This window comes from Budorcas taxicolor, chromosome 15 (genome assembly GCF_023091745.1).
Source record: "Budorcas taxicolor isolate Tak-1 chromosome 15, Takin1.1, whole genome shotgun sequence".
NCBI classification, from domain to species: domain Eukaryota; kingdom Metazoa; phylum Chordata; class Mammalia; order Artiodactyla; family Bovidae; genus Budorcas; species Budorcas taxicolor.
Window position 1 is genome coordinate 27,567,025 of NC_068924.1, and position 14,659 is coordinate 27,581,683.

Genomic DNA, 14,659 nt, shown 5'->3' on the forward strand with positions numbered 1-14,659 from the left:
CTAGAACAGGTATACTACAGATCAGCCACCAGCAGAACTCTGTGACTGGGTGGCTGGAGATAAGGAAAGGGGCAGAGGGGAAGATGCCTGTTATGGGCTGTGGGTGCATGGCCACCTGCATGAGATGAGAACCTGGATGAGAACCTGCCCTCATCCTCTCCTCCCTCTTAGCAGCCCTTGGTGGAGGGCAGGGGCCAGCCCCCTGCACTGTGCCCCAGTGCCAGGAGGCTCCTTACTTTAAACTCCCAGGTTTGGGAAGGCAGCACCCAGAGAGAGATGCCCTGGTCTTCCCCCAGCTGTCCCCCGTCTTTTCCCCTCTTTAACTGGATCCATGCTGAGGGGGCCACTTGGGGCAGACCTTCAGCAGCCCTCTAAGCCCAGACTGGCCATGCTGAAAAGCTGAGTCACCTCCAAAAGCCATGGGCTAGTGAGTGCTCAGTCCAGAGCTCTGGGATCTGCTAGGAGCTTCCTTGGTCAGCCAGACCAGAAGAGCTGAGGCCCTGTCCTCCCTCTCCCACCTGCCTGAAGGAGACCCCTGCTCAAATAGGCTTGCGATAATCTTGCAGTCCCTGGAACGGAGGACTGACCCAAGATGGACTTGGGTAAGGCTTCAACCACTCTTGGGTGACCGGTGCCCATTCTTATCCATGAATCAAGTCAAAACACAGATATAAGCAGCCCCAGGATTTGGCCCAGAAGCAGCTGATCTATAGGGTACTTTCCTTTTCCCCTGCCCTGCTCAACATTCAGCCCTGGGCCTACTTACCGGCTGGCCAGACCCGGGGCTGGAGCAGAAGATGGTGTACTTGCGGATCACCCCGTTGGGCTTGGTTGGGGGGAGCCACGACACGACCACACTGCTGGCGGATGAAGGAACAGCCTTGATGCCCGCGGGGGGACCTGGAACTGAGCAAGGGGAAGGTGGGGTCAGTTTAGCAAATGGAGGAACAAAGCCTTTAGGAAACAATGACAAGGTGGAGAGAGTAAGGCAGATTAATCTGGGAGAGCTCCCTAAAGGAGGCATTTTTGAGCTCTGGTTTAAAGGAGGAGGTTCTAGCATGGCAAACAGGTGAGAGGATAAAGGTGATCATTAGGCGCTTGGAACAAAATCTCTGAGATGGAGGTATTGGGAGTGGCCAGCTGCAGAACTCTTTGGCCAGAACCAAGAACTTAAGATACACAGGAAAGAAACAGAGCCCATAAGGAATTCATCTTGATCCCAGTGGTCCGAACCTGATCCCCTAGCCAATGCTCTACTAACTAAGCTTCTATGTAGCCCAGATATACTGGTCACTTTGCTCTTTTTGGCCTGTGAGCTCCTTGAGGCTGGGGACTCTAGAGACTCACACAGCAGGCCTCCTCCTGAGGGTCAAAGGTCAGTGGTCAGCCAGTGGGTGACTATGCTTCCTGCCATGTACTCGGGATACTGCCCTTGGGGTGCTAGGCAGGCTCCTTCTCTTTTCAGGAGGGAAAATCTACTTTAGAATTGGCTGAGAAACCCATCCCAAGTGGATCTGAGCCATATGGATCTGAGCCATGTGACCTCCCCTTGCTCCCGTGCTGGGCCTGCCTGGCCTGGCTGGGACCCCAGGGCCTGGAGCCTAGCAGCATCCTGTTTCCAGCCCATACTCTCCTTCATCTTTTCCTTGTATTGCTGTAACTTGTCTTCTCTCCTGGGAGCTTTCATGCTCCTTTGAAGGTTGTGATGGTATCCTATTCAACTTATTTTATCTCTCTGAGCCTCAGTTTCTCCATCTATATGGACATAACAACCACATTAAAGGTTTGTAGTGAGAATCAGTGCTAATTAAGATAAAGCACCTGGCAGGGTGCCTAACACAGAAGAGACTCAATAAATCGTAACAGTTAGTACTTTTGCACTCCCTTCCTGCACTCTCAGCTTTTAACACCTACCACAATTTTTAAAAAAGCTAATAAGTGGTCAACAATTCTAGGTTAAATAAAATAATTAGAAACAGTATCATCGATCCAGGTGCCTGAGCCCAGAAGCTGGCAGTCATCCTTGACTCTGCCGTTCCTCACTACTACAGCCTTGCCATTTACTTCTGCTAGAGGTCTCTGCTGTTTTGGGACGCAGGGGGTGGGTGTCTATGGATGGCCACTGGGGCACCTGCCCTGTTCAAGTCTTCTCTGTCCTTGCACACTTCTTACCAGTTATTAACAGAAATATGTTGGAATCTCCCACCGTGATTGTAGATTTATCTATTTATCCTTGTTGTTCTGTTGGGTTTTGTTTTTGTGTATTTTGAGGTTATGTTATTAGGTTCGTAAAAATTTACAACTGTTTTATTTGCCTGGTAAATTAAGTCTTTTATCGTAACAAAAGTGTCCTTCTAAGAATGATTTTTGCCTTAAAGCATACTATATCTGATATTAATATTCCAGTTTTCTCTTAGTTTTGTATAGTACATCTTTTACCTTTTTCCATGCTTAACTTTTCTACACCTTTATGTTTTGATGTCTCCTAAAAACAGCACATATTTGAGTTTTGCTAAACTGCTAGCCAGTCTGGCAATCTTTATCTTTTAACTGGAGAATTTAGCCAATTTATCTTACTACTGATACATTTGGGTTTAACTATCCCACCTTACTGACTATTTTCTATTTGTCCCAGTTCAGTTCAGTTCAGTTGCTCAGTTGTGTCCGACTCTTTGCGACCCCATGAATCGCAGCACGCCAGGCCTCCCTGTCCGTCACCATCTCCCGGAGTTCACTCAGACTCACATCCATCGAGTCAGTGATGCCATCCAGCCATCTCATCCTCTGTCGTCCCCGTCTCCTCCTGCCCCCAATCCCTCCCAGCATCAGAGTCTTTTCCAATGAGTCAGCTCTTCGCATGAGGTGGCCAAAGTACTGGAGCTTCAGCTTTAGCATCAGTCCTTCCAAAGAAATCCCAGGGCTGATCTCCTTCAGAATGGACTGGTTGGATCTCCTTGCCCACCTACTGTTTTCCTTTCTACTGTCCTTTGTGCCCTCCTTTGGACTGTGCATTAAAAGAAACTCTGTTTCCCCCTTCTATTTGCTATTATGCACTCTTCCATAACTTTTAGATTATGTGAGTCTCTGACTTACCAAAGTCTAGTAACTGCCGCTTTTCTTCTCAGATAATGCAAGGACTTGGAATTTCCATTTACTGTCTCTCAATTTACATGCCATTGTTATATATTTTAATTCTGTAAATATTTGGACACCCCTTTCAAGGTAATTACATCATCATCATTTTATGCAATCAATATTGATTTCAATTTACCCATATATCCACCATTAATTGCTCTTCTTTCCTTTCTTCTCACATCACTGAGCTTCTGTCTGGGATCCTTTTCCTTCTAGTTAAAGAATACCCTTTAGTATTTCTTTCAGGGCAGCTATGTTGGTGATAAGTTCTCTCAGTTTTTGTTTGTCTGAAAATGTCTTGATTTCACCTTAATCTTGAAAAATATTTTTAAAAGGTATAAAGTCACAGGTTGATAACTACTTTTTTTTTTCATACATACTTTAAATATCTCATTGTGTTGTTTGCTGGCTTCCGCTGTTTCTGATAAGTTAGCGGACAGTCTTATTTTTGCTCCTTTGAAGGTAACTGGTTTTTTCATCCTCTGGTGGCTTTTAAGATTTTTCTCTATTTGTTTATTTTTCAGTAGTTTTATTATGATAAGCCTAGGTGTGGACTTTAAGTTATTCCTTGTGAAGGTGGTAGAGCTTCTTGCATTTGGGCTTGATATCGTTCACAGCTTTGAAAAGTTTGCAGACACTTTATCTTCTTGTCCATTTTCTTTATCCTCTTTGGGCTATCTTCTCACATCTTCTGTGTCCTTGATATTCAGAATGTGGTCCATGGATTAGCAGCAGTGTCGCCTGGGAGCATGTTAGAAATGCAAAATCTCAGGTTGCACCCTAGACCCACTAAATCAGAATCTAAATTTTAACATGATTCCTCAAGTGATTTGTATGCACAGTAAAGTTTGGAAGTCATTGCTCTATGTCTTATTTGCTCTTTTGTTTTCCATTCATTCGTCCTTTTGTGCTTCATTTGATATTATCTTCTGACCTGTCTTCTAGTTCACTAGTTATCTCTTCAGCTGTGTCTAATTTGTTATTAAGCCCATCTAGTGAGTTCTTAATTTCAGACATTAGTAGTTTTTGTTTCTAGATTTTTTAACTTCACAGCCTCCAATGCTCTTAAAATTTAATGAAACCCACCTGGAACTCTTGCAGAGTTGCTGCTTTTGTCTTTTTCTGCTGGCGTTTATTCACATTGTCCCCATTGTTTTTATGGTATGCCAGACACACTATTTGCAAAGTTGTTTGTGGAAATAATTTGAGGTCTCAGATGATATAATCGTCCTAAAGAGAGAATTCATGTTTGCGTCCAACAGGCACCTTCAATCTGGGACACTAGCAACCTGAGGTCACCTCATTCTAATTTCTAGGACTGAGAGGATCTGAGGCTGAGCTGTTTACTTTTGGTCCACTTTTAGAGTTCTGCCCTTCCTAATCTCAGCTCAAAGCAGGCTGTGGTGGGGAGCAGAGGAGGGCCCGCGCAGTAGCAGGCCCTGGCCTCCGGTGCATGTCTTTCTGGCACTGCTCAGCTTCTCAGTCACTGCCTCTAGACTCAGCAAGCATCCCCCAGGGGAGCAGCTGTCCCAAATACCAAGATCACCTCCTGGGTCTCTATTCTCCCCTGGATCCTGGCCCAGTAACTCTTCACTTTCCTGCCAGCTCTCTGATTACCTTCAAGCAAGTGTGTAAAAATATTTTATTCAGATTTCCTAGTGTCCTCAACAAGGAGGAGAGTGGACTGGAGTTACACTCTCGACCATTCCTGGAAGTGGAACCCTTCGATATGTTTCCCTAAACCTGCCCCTCCTCCCTTCATCCTCATTGCTGCTGCCCTTCCACACACCTTCCTTTTCTTTGCCTGGAGGCCCACAGGTTCTAAGAGGCCTCTCCCAACCCAGTCCTTATCCCCTATTCCCTTCCCATGACCAATCCTCAGTGCTTCTACAAGAGTTATCATCTAGTTCATGCCTCTTCCTCAGTTACAAACCTTTAAAGTGGTCCTAAGTCCAACCCAGCTTTGCACTCTGAGGCCATATACATAGGTCTGGTATTCACAGGGCAGATGAGCAGCAGGCAAGAGGTTTCGAGCTAAAGAACTGAGTAGAGCCAAGCCAGCCTGAAACCAAGCTCAGACTGAGAGATCTGGACTTAAGAAGTGAGCTTGAATTGATATGCTTGCATTTTATCTTGCTTTTCTCTAAATTCCCTGTCAATTTTTTTTTCCTTTGGCAAAATCCTCAGGGGGCCTGGTGGGGGTGGTGTGTGGGAAGTTGCAGTGTCTTCTGATTAGGATATTTGTCCAAGGTGCCATGGCAGAGTTGGAACTAGAACGTGGATCTGTCTGCTTTCCAAGTCAGCTGAGTAATAACTATGGCTGCTACCTACAAACTGCAGGACCTGGCGGCGGTGGAGCAGCAAAGGTGGGGTGGGCTCGCTCGCCTGCCTACTCCTCTGCCATCGTTTCCCCCTAATCCTTGCAAACAGAGTCTCGCTCCTGCTTGGGTCACCCGTGCTCCTCCACCCTTCAGAGAAAGCCGTCTCCATCACCCACACCAGAGGATTTATCATGCTTAGAGTAAGTCAGCCATGATAATTCCATTCTCCTCTCAGTGGCTGGCTTCGCGAGAGGCATATTGCCCTGCTGTTGTTGATGGGAAATGAGCATAAGTCTGCTGAGGGGGTTTCTGGGAAAGGTTTCTTTTCCTCCCAAGAGACGCACGCCCATAGGAAGAGACTGCTTCTCTCTGAACTCTGTCTTGTCTGGCGTGATGCCTGGAGCTGCAGGCATCTTGAAATCATGGGAGGAACAGCTGACAGGCTGAGGATGGCAGAGCAGAAAAGATGGGAACCAGTGAGTTACCCAACCTCAGAGCTGCCCTTCTCGAGACTTCTTGTTATGTGTGATAATAAATGTTCTTATTGCGTCAATCTTTTTTCAGTTGCCTTACTCACAACCAAAAGCTTCCTAACTGACACAAATGGTGTGATGGAAAGTATAGAGGTTGGGGAGGCAGGAAAGCTCTCCTTTGCCACCCATCAGTTTTGTGACCTGCAGCAAGTTGTTTTAGCTCTCAAGGCCTCCGTTTTCTCATCTCTGAAATGGAAATAATACCCTCCCCAAAGGGCTATTGGAAGGTTGCTGCTGCTGCTCAGATGCGAGTCGTGTCTGACTCTTTGCGACTCCATGGACTGTAGCCCGCCAGGCTCCTCTGTCCATGGGATTCTCCTGGCAAGAATACTGGAGTGGGCTGCCACTTCCTCCTCCAGGGGATCTTCCCAACCCAGGAATCAAACCTGTGTTTGCACTGGGAGGCAAATTCTTTACCATTACCATTCTTTGCCACCCGGGAAGCCAGGTGCTGGAAAGTTAAATCACGCTTATGATGGCACATCACACACATGTCAAGTTATGACCATTGTTCTGGATGAGATCTCATCTGACAGTGGGTTCTTTTCGGCTTAGGCTTCCCCCAAGGGCACCTGGGTCCACCGGGAGTAGTCATTTCATTGCCAGCTCTGGGTAAACCAACTACCATTTGCCAGCACCTGACATTTTAGAAAGGATTCTATGGTTAGGCTGTTTCTTACATCTAGAGGAGGCGAACCAGCTGACAGGTTTTATCATGAGGAAACTGAGGGGCAGAGAGGTTAGTGACTTGCCAACAAGTGGCAGGGCTGGGGCACCCATATCTGCTCCTCCCACCCCATGAAACTGCCACATTAGGAGCCTGGCCCCTACTGTGTGTGCCCCTGTGACTCCATAGGTAGCTCTAGGTGGGGGGACAGCTTCTTGGAGGGAGGGTTATGCTCCTCGACTTCGGGTTCCCTCCTGGGTCTCACCTTGGTCAGTCAAACACGTGGAGATGCTTCTAACTCAGGCCTTTGGAATTGTCATGGTTGTTTAGTCACTAAGTCATGTCCAACTCTTCCGCAACCCCATGAACCATAGCCCACCAGGCTCCTCTGTCCCTGGAATTTCCCAAGCAAGATTACCAGAGTGGGTTGCTATTTCCTTCTCCAGGGGATCTTCCTGACCCGGGGATTGAACCCAAGTCTCTTGATTGGCAGGTGGATTCTTTTTCCACTGAGCCTCCTGGGCAGCCCCTTGCATCAGCATAGGATGCAAGAAAGTCTGGAGGTCTGGGTGGTTAATTTCTAGAGGCCAGAAGGTGCCAGTGTGTATGTGTGTCCCTGAGGCCCTTGAAAGGCTCCGAGCACCATCCCCGGTAGGTCTCCACACAAGAGCAGGTGGCTCTGCCTGGAGCTGTCCCAGGAAACCTTGATGCGGGGATTAATGACAGGAAAAGTAGGGCAGGCAGGTTGGTAAATATTTAATTGCTAAGAGCTTAAGTGGGGGGAGGGGGCTGATCTGATGGAAAGGGAGGGACTTAGGGAGAGTGGGGAGCATTAATCACAGTTAGTCCCGTCACCAAGTCACCAAGCTGGTCTGCACTGGGAGCGGTCCACTATCACTCCCAGCCTGAGTTGCCCCTCTGTAACTCCTCTCACCCCTCCAGCTCCTTCTGCCAAATTGTCTGGATAGGACCTAGACCACAGGTCTCTGTATCCGTTGAAAAACCAAGGCTGAATTGGAAAGAGACCAAAATGCCAACCTTGGTTACTGTTTATGAAGCACCCACTGGATGCAAGCATGTCATATCAATTGACTCTTTAACCACATTGCACCTGGCTAAGGAGAATTAGAATCGACTAAGTGTTGGGGTTGGTGGGGTGAGGAAGGAAGTGGAAGAGGAGCCCAGAGCTGCAAAGGGTCACATATGGTACCTCCTCTCCCCAGTGAGGCCCCTTGAGGGGTACAACTCTGACCTGGGTGGGAAGTCTGACCCTTGTCTGGACCTGATCTCTCCTGGGCTGACTCAGCTCCCAGCCTCTCCCCATCTGGCTGCATCACTCTACCCTGGGGGTTTGGCTCCTTATCTCCCTTTTCTTCCAGGGGCGGGGCTTTGAGATCACAGATCCAAATGCAGGCACATCCCAGTCCTGAGAGTGTCCCCCCAACCACACACCCATCAGAGTCTAGGGCCTGGCCCACTCACTCTGGGGCCTCTGTAGCATGATCGCCAAGTCCCTAACCCAGGTGATGTTCCCATTCCCGGCATCCCCAACCATCTGTATCCAGAGAAGACCATGCTGAACCCTGCAGGGGAGCAGATGCCAAAAAGAGGATGCTCTTGGGATGGGGGTGGGAGGAGAGGCTGTATCTAGCCTCTGACCCCGGTGCTGCAGGGGGAAAGGGTTATGGTGGCTTGTGTGTTTAGGCATGAGTCCTGGGGCACTTCACCACCACCTGTGGTAAGCTGTACTCTTCCAAAGCAGCGCTCCCAGAAATCTCAGTCACCCTTGTTGTTCAGTTGCTAAGTCATGTCTGACGCTTTGAAACACCATAGACTGCAGCATGCCAGGCTTCCTTGTCTTTCACTATCTCCCAGAGTTTGCTCAAGTTCATGTCCACTGAGTTGGTGATGCTATCTAACCATCTCATCCTCTGCCATCCTCTCTCCTTTTGCCTTCAATCTTTGCCAGCATCATGGTCTTTTCCAATGAGTCACTCTATAGAGAATTAAGGGATAGGAGAAAGGACGGGGCTCTGCTCTCCCCCTTAACTATGGGTGGGGTGAGCAGTGGAAGGCTGGAGCAACAAGCCCTGGGAGCTGGCCCCGAGTGCCGGGGCTGGGTGGGAGGAGCGCACTCACCGTCCTCCTTGGTCTGGATGTAGAGCACGCTGCTGCGCACGCCATCCCCGGCCTGGGTGTAGGCCAGCACCTGCACGCTGTAGTTGGTGAACTTCTCCATGCCTCGCAGCTCCACCCGCTCCCGCGTCGTGGTGATGTTCTGCATCTCGCCCCACTCTGCCGGACACGAGCATCCTCTGAGTGCGGCCCAGGCTGCCAGGCCAGGCCACGGTCCCCCAGCCACTGCCCCTCCACCAGCCTGGGCTCGGACCTTGACTCCATGGTGGTGGCAACGAGGGGGACCTTTCACCTCAAGGTCATGGTTGCAGACTTGCGACACTGCTCCTAGGCTGTATCTCTCCTCAGCCCCTAGTCAACCCTGTACCAAATTCAACTTAATACTCTCTCTATAAAATACTTGTACCTCTCTGTCTCTCCGAACCTCACTTCCCTGTCCTCCACCCACCCCTCTCTCCATGTGAGGGACCCCAGGAGTGACTTGAACCCAAAAGGAGCCTTGGCCAGGTGGACAGTTGGCAGCTGTTTCTCTTGGCTGCCCAGCACCTCTGAGCAATGGAGTATTTCCTGCCATATCAGTAAACAAGGATTTCACAATCATCATTCTAGCCCTCTAAATCCTTGAGTCCCTGAGCCCTACGGGCACCCAGGAAAGAGAAGAATACCTGGGTGACAGGGCAGATAGGTTGTAGCCATTCCCTACAGTAAACACTGAGGAGCTCAGGATGTAAAAAAATGCAGGATAGTGAGCTGCATATGAAAGGAATGATTTCCCTGAGTCCAGACTCTTGCATCTTCCCATACACAGAAAAGGGCTAAATTCCTTAACTTGGAATGTCTGGCTTTCTTTCATTCACAAAAATACTTTTGACCTTCAGACTACCTGGCCTTTGTGGCAAAACTTCTATATAACCTCCCCCCACCTCCTTGGAGCAGTTCTCTCAGGGCTACTTGAGATGCTATCTCCCAGGCTTGAAGTCCTGAAAATTCCCACCCGAAATATTAATAACTCTCAACTTTCAGGTTGTGACTGCTCTTGAAGTAGACACCTCCTCGGGCTCTTGGCTCTCAGAGGCAACAGATCCAGGTGGTATGACCTGTGACAGGCTGGGCATACCTGGACTGGCACCCTGAACTCTTGAGAGGATAAACGGTTAAGTCCCCATTCCCTTCCCCCCACATCAAGGACATCTTGTCTGCAAAGAACCTGTAGAGAGAACATAGGTGAGGCTGCTGGAGTGACAGCCGTGGCCGGGAGGGCCAGGCCTTCCTCGGGCTCAGCGAGGACCTGTCACCCTTGATCTGCGAAGAACTTGCTGTAGACGCTGAAGAGCTTAGGGAGAGCATCCCGTGGGACAGCCAGGGTCTCAGGAGGAGGAAAGAGGCTCCTGAGCTGACAACCGTCCCCCTGAGACTACTGGGATTTTTTAGAAAACAGCCCCAGACACCAGCTGAGGACAGGCCATGCGGAAGACAAGTGCCAGCAAACCCACCCTGGCGCCTCGTGAGGGACCCGGTGCAGGCAGAGGCCTGGTCTTGGGCCTAGCCGCAGAACGGCCACAGTCTGCCAGGGTCCAGAGGGTGAGGACTCCAGGCCCAGCCTGAGGGGACTCTGGGTCAGTGGAGGAGGGCCTCAGAGGCCCAAGAAGTGGGACTTTCCTTTTCCAGGAGGTCAGAAACCAGAGGGGACCTGTCTAGGACTAGAGCCAGAGAAAGACGCAAGAGGAGGGCAGCCTGGCTGTCAATTCCGGGGCCTTTGGAGACTAGTGTAGCTGATGCCTTCCTCACCTGAGGGCTGAACTGGGGAGCCACAGGGTTCGAAAAGGGGGAGCTAGTTCTGGAAAATGAGGACCCTTCCGTTTTGTGGCTCAGCACAGATGAGATGAGGCCATCTCATTGCATAAGGCCCGGGAAGACCTGCCGGCCTCCGCACTCCTGGAGGAGAAGGTGGAGGCGTGGCAGGGAGAGAGAATTCCTATCAGCAGTGCCTCTGTGCAGACCAGAACCTGGGTGGGGGCCGGGGAGGGCAGCTGGCCCAGGGGGCTGGCTGTGAGCTGGAGTCCCAGATCCTCCAGGAGAGAAGGAACGGGCCAGGCGACCAGTGGCAGAAGGCTCAGGATATGGTGAGGCAAACTCGCGTCCACAGTTTGGGATGCTGGGCCTCTGGCTTGTGTGACTTCCTGGTCCAGGGCTCTGCTGCACCAGTGGGCAGGGGCTGCTGTGTCTGCGGGGCTACGCTGGCCCCTCCCGTGGGAAGGCACCCAAAGGGCTGGGCCACTGTCTTGGCTCTCCTCCCTCTGCTGTTCCTTCCCCCAGCTCCACTGTGCACGCTTCCCCGCTCTTCTCCAGGTCCTGGGCAGCACAGCTGCACAGAACACAGGCCTCGCCATCCATCTGGCCAAGGGACCCTGCTTCCTCCTCTTGCCCCTCAGTCCTAGGAGGTGACAGCTACCTGCTGGTGCTAGTCCCTGGGGCCCCAGCTTCCCTCCACATTCCTCCGAACGCAGCGCCTTCATAAAAGTCTCAGTTGCCCCGTTTGAGTATACCACCTGTTTCCTGACTGACATGGCCACAAACATTCCATCAGAAAAGCCAATGTGTCCCTCTCACCCCTTAAGCCACTGCCCAACATCTTGCTGAACAGGGGCAGCTGGTGTCTGTCCCCAGCAGAAAGGTGACCGTGCACACCACCTCTCACTCTGGCCCCTGGCTCTGGCACGGGAATAACAGGTGCAGGGGAGAGGCTGGACCTCCGCTTGACATCCCACGGGAAGATGCTCAGCTCTAAGTGTGGGCCTCCAGCAACCCCTGGCCTCTCAGCCCACGAGCCGGCCACCACCCCCAGTAGACTCACCCCCGTCAACGTAGAGGGACCAGAAGATGACCCGATAGCCTTTGAGGACGCCATTGAGAGTGCTGCGCGGAGGCTCCGACCAGGAGATGACGGCCACGTCGGAAGTGATGGACAGGGCCCGGACGTTCTCGGGGGGCTGGCTGGGGACTGTGGAGGGGAGAGCCAAAGGGCCTGGTCAGGGAGGTACAGGACAACATGCACGTGCAGGCAGGACCCTGCAGCCTGGCCAGAGGAACCTCGGGTCACACAAGTGGGAGGCCCTCCTGACTCAATGAGTCTCTAGAGTTTGGGCTGGTGGCTGCAAAGGGAAACCAGTCTCCTTCCCTGAAAATCTGGGTGAATAGAGATCTTTCCAGCTTGGTTCCTGGGCTCTGGCTGGCATGTTCCTGATTCTGGGTAAGTGCTCAGGGAAGAAGGTGACACACTCCGGGCATGAGCTCCTAGGGGTTCACCAGTGGGCACCATAGCCCAGGGAGCCCACCTCCACTGCACGTAACAGAATGTGGAAGACCAAGCCAGCCCTGGGGGGAATCTGTAACTAATGCTTTTATCTGATGGCTGCCAGCCATGTGTGTCCCTGCCCCTGTGCCAAACTGAAGGGAAGGAAAAGAAGGAAAGAAGCTCTCAAATAACCCTGGGGCAGGAGAGAAGAGGGCCCTCAGACACCTTTAGGACTTCTGGAATCACTGCACTTTTGTCCCTTGTCCCTGCACCCAACACACCAAAATGCGCTGGGTGAGGGAAAACACTAAGACCAGCCTGGGTGGCCCACCCTGCCTTTAACCCTCTGCATCTGAGAACTTAACCTAAGTCCCAGCCTCTGGGGGAGGCCCAGCTGCAGCTCGCCCGTCTGAGACGAGAGACAGGAGTGACACCAGGCCCCAAGGAGCCACCTGGGCCAGGGACAACTCTGGTGGCACTTCCACTGGTTTCCGAGGAGCTTGGGGCAAAAGGGAAGGCCACGTCTGCTTCGCTCTGAGTGGGAGAAAGGAGGCACAGGCTGGATGGGAGGTAATTAGATCCCATTGCCCCACAAGAGGCAACTCTAATTTTTATGAGCATTTAAATGATAATACATCATCCTAACGATCCTCTCTGAGAATGATTATTGTTTCATATTACTTAGGTGTAAAAATATAAGCACCATGTAATTAGGGACCCAGTGTAATAAACTAATACAGATCGCCCGTTCGAACAAAATGAAGGTAATATAATTATGGAAAAGACACTATTGCTAAGGCAGGGGCCCTTGAATACCCCAGGAGGAGTGCTAATATTGCCAGGAAACGATCAGGATCTGACAGGCTAACGAGGGCCTTAATTAAGTATGAAAAACTGCTGAGCAAATGCTGCTGGAAACTTTCTTCCCCCTCTCCTCCTTTGTTTGGAAAATGTCTCCACAGCCCATGCTGATCTCTCCCGGTTGGTGATACCAGCCCCCCTGTAGCCCCCTCAAAAGCAAGGGATGTGGGGCCCTCATGGAAGCAAGGGTAGGCCTGGCCAGGCTGGGATGGCCCTGGAGGATGGAGTTTAGTGTTTGGTCAGGTGTGCTGATATGGACTTGGGGCAGCTGTTCCCCCTGGAGGTGACTTCCCTGAGCATCCTGCATCCATGTCGTTTGGTCTTGCATCCAGCCTCGCTCCCAAGCAAGAGGGTAACAACAGGGTGAAGCAGAAAAGAGTATGGGATTCAGGGTCAGGTCTGGATTTTGACCTGGGCTCTTCTTCATCAGATGGGCAATTCTGGACAGGTTCTTAACCTCCGTGAGTCTTGGGTCCTTTCATGGGCAATAACCTGGCTGTTAGTGCTCAGGTTCTCACAGGTGCTCCCTGCACGAGCAGCATCAGCATCACCTGGGAATTTATTAGACACGCACATTTTTGGCTCCCACCCCAGACCTGCTCAAACAGAGCTCTGGGGGAGGGCCCAGCAATCTGTTTACAACCCTCTGATGTGCGCTCAGGTTTGAGAAGCACTGTGTCAGAGTACTGCTTGGGATGGCACTGCTGGTACTTAATGGTGACAAGCTGGTCTTCCTCTATCCAGCCAGGCCTGTGGCCAGCAGCGGGTGGTGGGGGATGGGCTGGTGAGGATGTGGCTTGGTGGAGGGGGTGAGGGAGCGGATGGTGTGTCGCTCAGGTGCTTCTCTGGACCTCTCTGCATTCTATGCACCTTTCCCCGCTTCTGTGTTCTCCCTTTCCCCCAGGGGCTCAGTGCACTGACATCTGCTCCCTCTCACAGCCTAGCTTGAGCCCCAGAGCAATTAAATGGGAATCTCTGGGGAGGAGGCCAGGCATTAGGATTTTTAAACTCCGCAGATAATTCCAACTTGTAGCCAAAGTTAAGAACAACTGATATGAGTTAATCTACTGGTGTTAACCTTCTGGTGTTTCTGACCTGATGCATCCTCCCTCCCAAGGGTGTCTGCGTTTTCAGAGAGAATGAGGTAGGGAGAGGACATTGCTTAGCAAAAGGAATGACTCTCTAATGGTAGAATTCTGGGTATCTGGATGGCCATGGGGCAATAGCACCATGTTTCCAGGGCAGTCAGTTCTCTCCCTTTGCTCAGAAGGCTCAGACTCAGTGACAGGTTTTAATCTCATACCTTGGTCTTAGGCTGGGGTATCACTAAGGAAGCTCTATGTATTCTGCTCTTTGGGGGGCTGTGTCCAGCCTGGCTCCATCTCCCGGGGTGGGTATCAAGGGTCATGTCTCCTTTCGTTTCCTAGCACAAGCTCAGGTAACAGTGGGCTCTTCTCTGTGCTTGGAGAGCAGGCACGCTCCTGCTGCCTCTTAACCCTCCCCTCCTGAGAAACCAGGCCCCATCATTCACTCAAAGTTGGAGTCCTCTCCAATCCTCAAAGAATTCAGTTTTAGAAACTGGACTCCAAATCCTCTGTCCACGGACCTTGGGACTTTGTCACTCCACAGCCTCGTCTCAGGTCCCTAAAACAGATGGTGGGCAGCTTCTAGCTCAGAAGTACAGAGGTAACTTGGCTTCTGCCCCTTTTCC

General features: G+C 51.1%; 1 protein-coding gene across 1 annotated transcript in view; it reads right to left on the bottom strand.

Moving 5' to 3' along the window:
* Positions 1 to 14,659, bottom strand: part of DSCAML1 (DS cell adhesion molecule like 1) — a 363,699-nt gene that overhangs the window by 20,379 nt on the left and 328,661 nt on the right. The window contains exons 18-20 of the mRNA XM_052652772.1: positions 11,647 to 11,793; positions 8,796 to 8,951; positions 767 to 906 (exon numbers count right to left, since the gene is read on the bottom strand). Of these exons, the coding sequence (XP_052508732.1) occupies positions 767 to 906; positions 8,796 to 8,951; positions 11,647 to 11,793 (443 nt within the window). The remainder of the gene's footprint in view (positions 1 to 766; positions 907 to 8,795; positions 8,952 to 11,646; positions 11,794 to 14,659) is intronic.